Source organism: Camelina sativa, chromosome 7 (assembly GCF_000633955.1).
Source record: "Camelina sativa cultivar DH55 chromosome 7, Cs, whole genome shotgun sequence".
NCBI lineage: Eukaryota > Viridiplantae > Streptophyta > Magnoliopsida > Brassicales > Brassicaceae > Camelina > Camelina sativa.
In genome coordinates, this window is record NC_025691.1 from 6,152,558 (window position 1) to 6,158,638 (window position 6,081).

The 6,081-nt window shown below is 36.5% G+C and overlaps 2 protein-coding genes across 2 annotated transcripts; one reads left to right on the forward strand and one right to left on the reverse strand.

The window, feature by feature from the left end:
- LOC104700486 (ubiquitin-activating enzyme E1 1) lies at positions 1–1,756 on the forward strand (the record flags this gene model as incomplete). Its single annotated transcript, XM_010416010.1, is given in 3 exon segments — positions 1–59; positions 328–760; positions 863–1,756. Coding segments are annotated over 3 exon segments (1,089 nt in total), but the record flags the coding sequence as incomplete, so codon positions are not given.
- Positions 2,050–4,510, reverse strand: LOC104700487 (LRR repeats and ubiquitin-like domain-containing protein At2g30105). The gene is made up of 9 exons (XM_010416012.2): positions 4,243–4,510; positions 4,048–4,142; positions 3,718–3,876; positions 3,436–3,546; positions 3,251–3,351; positions 2,875–3,012; positions 2,660–2,774; positions 2,456–2,575; positions 2,050–2,359 (listed from the first exon to the last, which is right to left on the reverse strand). Exons 1-9 carry the CDS (start codon positions 4,415–4,417, stop codon positions 2,246–2,248), a joined length of 1,128 nt encoding a protein of 375 aa, XP_010414314.1. The 5' UTR covers positions 4,418–4,510; the 3' UTR covers positions 2,050–2,245.

Here is a 6,081-nt window from a genome sequence, read left to right on the forward strand (position 1 = left end):
TGCCTTGAGAAGGAGAAATGTGAAACCTTCCAAGACTGCTTAACCTGGGCTCGACTGAGGTACTGTTGCTCTCTCTTAATGGTTAAGTTTATTGGTAGTCTAGTCATAATTATTATTGTAGAGTAAAAGAGAGCATGGTTTTTTACTCATGTGCTGCTTCGTTTCCTTTTTTATGCTTTTGGCATCCGCGTCATCAGGATTCATAATTCATTGAAAAAATTGTCAGGAACTTAATAATTATTTTTTCAAAAACACTGTTAGGAGGCAACTTCATTTCTCAACAGGTATTGGATTTTCCTTGATGTGTTTCATTTTTTATGTGACTAGGTTTGAGGATTATTTTGTGAACCGTGTCAAGCAATTGATATACACATTCCCTGAAGATGCTGCGACTAGTACCGGAGCTCCTTTCTGGTCTGCTCCAAAAAGATTCCCTCGTCCACTCCAGTACTCGTCTTCCGACCCAAGTCTCCTTAACTTTATCACATCGACTGCTATTTTACGAGCAGAGACATTTGGGATTCCGATTCCTGAGTGGACCAAAAACCCCAAGGAAGCAGCAGAAGCTGTTGACAGAGTGATAGTCCCAGACTTTGAGCCAAGAAAAGATGCAAAGATCGTGACTGACGAGAAAGCTACCACTTTAACAACTGCTTCGGTGGACGACGCTGCAGTCATCAACGATCTCATTGCTAAGCTCGACCAGTGTAGGCATAACTTGACTCCAGACTTCAGGATGAAACCAATTCAGTTCGAAAAGGTAACTAACGACCTTCTAAAATTATTATCTCTCTTATATTGACATGTCTTGTTTAGAAATGTTAACTGAGGGTTGCCATTTTGAATCTTAATGTGTTTGTAGGATGATGACACGAACTATCACATGGATGTGATAGCGGGACTAGCCAACATGAGAGCGAGGAACTACAGTATCCCTGAAGTCGACAAGCTGAAAGCAAAGTTCATCGCAGGGAGAATCATCCCAGCCATTGCGACTTCAACAGCCATGGCTACTGGACTGGTCTGCCTCGAGCTGTACAAGGTCCTTGATGCAGGACACAAAGTGGAAGACTACAGGAACACATTTGCTAACTTGGCGCTTCCACTCTTCTCCATGGCTGAGCCGGTTCCTCCAAAGGTGGTTAAGCACCGCGACACGGCGTGGACCGTATGGGACAGATGGGTGCTCAAGGGAAACCCAACTCTGCGTGAGGTTTTACAGTGGCTGGAGGACAAAGGGCTTAGCGCGTACAGCATCTCGTGCGGAAGCTGTCTTCTGTTCAACAGTATGTTCCCGAAGCACAAGGAGAGGATGGACAAGAAGGTTGTGGATCTTGCTCGGGATATCGCCAAAGTGGAGCTGCCACCATACCGCCACCATCTTGATGTAGTGGTGGCTTGTGAGGATGAAGATGACAATGATGTCGATATTCCTCTCGTCTCTATCTACTACAGGTGAGAATCTTCAATCAGAAAAAAACAGTTGAAAAGAAAAAAAGAAACCAGACAGAAGAAAGATGAAACTCGTGAGATCAAATTTGTGTGTTTTGTCTCTTGCATCTGCCCTACGTATTTTCTTTTGGATGCTTTTGGGTGAGATGACTATTTTTACTTCGGGTGGGATAGAATCCCATTTTATCAATCTCTCGTTCTATTTCTACTGTTTTTATGTACACTTCGTGGTGTGGTTTTACCCACGCATCAACCCATCTGAACATGTTTTGTGTCCAACGAATCTCGAGTTTTCCTTTTTCCATGTTTTGTTGCAGGTGTTCTTTCAAGGTAAAGAATCTGAAACGATTCTCCCATTTTATATTGTTCACTCTCTGAATCTATTACTGCGATCAAATTGAAGCGAAATACAACAAAAGACATAATTTCTAGGGTGACGTCTAGCTAAGCACCTCAATCTCTCTTTAACACCAACCAAACCTAACCAAGTTGTAGTAGACTAATAATACAGAATTCACGAAATTGTTTGATTTTTTGCTTATTCTCAGCTGTTCAGTTTAGTTTGATTTTTGTATGCCATCCTTAGTCAACACAATCACAATCCGCTACAAACCACCTAAGATGCTCCTACACTGCTACAGTATACACTAACACAAATACGCAAAGCTTATTTTTTTGGAAGAATGGATTCGTTTTGGAGTAAACTAATATACTGACGCATTAAGCAGAGGACTTTATGTTTTAACTGAAAGTGTGCCATCAAATGTAAGAGTTATGAAGATTTGGGACACGATCACCAAGATTTATCAGCGCCTTCATCGAATTTGCCAGAGCCAACAACCCGGAAATCCAGCTGCTTTTGATGCTTGGTACGTCTTCTTTCATCGAAATCCTCCCATCCCTCGAACTGACACAATCCAAATACTGTTGTTCAGTTCAAAATCAAAGAAAGAAGCTGAAGACACAAATACTAGACGACAAAACGGATTTAGCAAAGCAAAACCTGGCGGAGAAATTCAACGGTTATCTCTGTGTTGTGGAGTCCTAAAGTTGAGAGCTGCAAACACATCTTGAATAAACCCAATGGAAGTGTCTTCAATCCTGTGTTGTTCAACTCCAGCGTCTAAACAACAAATCACTAAGTCTCTGTCAAGCCGTTGCTATGGGATGGTGGGACAAGAGTAGTGAAAGGTAGATTTGATTTTACCTTTAGATTACGCAGTTTGGTGAATGTCTCGGGAAGTTCCGATATGATATTAGCTGAAAGCTCAACCTCCATGAGGAATGAACAGTTTCCAGTACTCTCGGGAAGGCTAGTTATTCTGCCGAACACAAACAGATGGAAAGACAATGGTATCAAAATGCAAAGACTATATCTTTTCTCATTTGGATCACTTAAAGATACGAGTAAAGCTTATTTGCCTGTTATTGTTGGCTTTCAAGATCTCAAGCTGCGTAAGAAGTCCTAACTCATTCGGTAGACTTGTCAACTTGTTGTTGGCAACATCAAGCTGTCTAAGAGACGTCAGCGAACCCACTGCTGATGGCAGAACAGTTAGACTGCAAAACCAAACAAGGCCCAATCACAAAAAGGATTTTTCCGATGAAAAGCTCAGTGGATGTTCACAACTATAAATGTTGTGTTCTAGAGTCTTAGTGATTACAATCGACACATAACTTCAGCTCTTGAGTTTAATATGGCGAGTCAAATACACAGTTTGCAAAATGGTAGCACTGAAGGCATGTCTAATATCTAACTAAGAAAGACAAGTCCAGAGACTAAAAGTAGTATACTCACTTGTTATGGCTAATAGACAGAAACATCAGGCGCTTCAGAGATGATATCCCTTCCCACTGAATGGATTCATCGGACAGACCATTTCCTTGAAGGAACAGTTTCTACAAATGGCACTCATACTATAATTCCAAACTTTTCACCAAACAGAAAGATTTGAAATAAACATCAAACTATGCATTTCTCACCTGCATAGAACCAAAGGAGCTGATTCTGGCAGGTACTTCTTTAATGAAGTTTTCACTAATGTCAAGTACTCTGACTCCAGATCCACAGTCCCACACTTCTTTAGGTATTTCCTTTTCAACAACAAAGAAAACTCAACTAATAAACAGCTTAGCAACTAAAACATAAGCATTTACGAGAAGGTAGTAATAATAGCTTGTCCTTATGTCCAAAGCCAAATGAAAGAAAGAATAATCCAAACCAAAACCTCAAACAATGAACACATAACGACCTTCTCTATTTACCTTCAAATTAGCTTGAGCTAAAGCAATGACTCCTGTGGCTTTCCATCGATCAACGCGGTTCTTGTCTACAAGGAGACCAGGTTTCGTCTGATCTACTTTATCCGATACAACAGTCCTAGAGATTGGCCTTGTACTAGCTTCCTTAAGTACAGGACCTTCCTGTTCATTTGAAATACAAACTACAACATTAACTCACCTAAACCTCAATTAGATTGATCCTACAAAAGAACAAGAATCCAAATATCTAGACTATCTTTAAACAATTCTCCAACATACTAAGTTATTGAACAAAAAGATGAGTTTATTAAACCATAAGCCAAGAACACTAACCCCTTGATGTAGACCTTGGGAAGCCATTAACATGATTTTAGCTCCACTTCCTACATCAGATTGCTTCAAAGTCGACGTTTCAACCAAAACCTTACCTTCAAGAAACAAAACAAAAAATCAAATTTTGAGAAAGACCCACTAAAATTAACAAGCTTAATTAGGAGAAAAGGTATTCAAAATTTTTAATCAGCAAACCTTTGAAGATGAGCTTCTGACCACGAGGAAGAACGTTGGTGATTGGTTGTAAGAGAGACTTAAGATCTTTGACTGTACAATCCGGTGATACCGAAAGTGGTATTGATTTGCCTCCGAATTTTACTGTAAGCTTAATCGTGGAACCTGCTTCCATTGTTGGATCTTCGAGCTCCATTACAATCTTTACCTCCTGCGATTCTTATTTTCTTCCTCTGCTTTGCTTCACCTTCAGATTCAGAAACACAACATAACTATCTCTATATACAGACAGGCCCATTAAAAAAATATTAAATATTAAACACAACATAACTTTTTTGTTTCCATTAAATATCATAATTAGTTTTATTATTTTTTACAATATCATTATAATATTCTTTTTTAATATACCACATGTACAGAAGCAAAATAATAATCGGACTTCATAAATTAAAATGAGGGATTTGCTACGTTTCATTTGAATGAATCATGTGAACGAGAATATTTATCTGTATATGTAGAACATAAACATATCAGCGGTTTGTTACAAGTAAGAGAAGAAATAATCGAGAAGCTAATAGATGACTACAAGTCGAGAGATGTTGGAAGAATAAGACAAAGAAGAGAATGCTAAAGATGTTGCATCGAGGGAATCAGCGATTATAAATCTGGAAGAAACGGCAGAGAGTCAACTTAATGAAGTAGAGATGAAAAAAGAGAGGAGATAGAGAGCTTTTTGGAGAAGATGACTAACATCAAGGTTAAACTCTGTTGTCTAATCAGAAACTGAAGAGAATAGAAGCTAAAAATTTAGAGGCACAAGCGTTACTCAAGGAGAAGATCACAATGACACATGAAACGTATCGAGTTATGAGTATGATCAAAGAGATCTCAAAGAGAGAGTGAATTCAACAATACTAAACCATGTATATAGTTAATTGAAATTAAATTCAATTTATTTCATGTATATGCATACTTTTATAAAACTGAAATGTAATTTATTTTAAATAAGTTGATTTATACATGCAACTAATGAGTCATATATTAATTTTAATATATAAACAATGAAGAGTTAATACATAATTTTGTGTTAAACTAATATATATTAAATTTGGCATGTTGAGGTGTCAAATTTTGGAAATTTACTTTCAACTATCTATCTTAACATTTTTGAAGTACTTTTTTGTGTCATCCTCTCTTATCTTTGTATCCAAACAAGTCTCAACTAAATTCTCTACAATTCTTACAACCAAACACAATCATTTCCTTATTTGATAATATTAATTTTCTAAAATATATCTATCTAATTTAAATAAATATGTTAGATTAAAATATAATTCTCCTTTCATTTTTATTTAATCTTATCTTTAATTATTTGAATTACTATTTAATACATAAAGTTAAAAAAATATTAGATTTTTTTCAGCATATGATGGATTTGAATTTTTATAAACGGATATATATTTTAGAATTTTTGTATCCAAACAAGTATATTCGGATATAGATTATTTCACATTTGAGTTATTTCAATATATAATGAATATCTATCTTAACCTTTTTATTAATTACTGTGAGAACACACATGTATAACAATGTAACATTTATATTAAAACTCAAAGAAACTTGATCTATTTATAATATATTCAAAAGTTTTTTTAGAAAAATTACCCCGTGGTGTACCACGGGGTCAAACCTAGTTATATATATAGGGTTTCACAACTTATTGGACCATGGCATCATGTTTGAGAATATTGAGCGATTTTTCCTTTTCTATATGCCAAAATGATAATTTCCCCTTTGATATCATATCTCACTTTATCATTTAGTAAAATAAAATTTCCGTTACTTGTAAGAAAAAAAGAA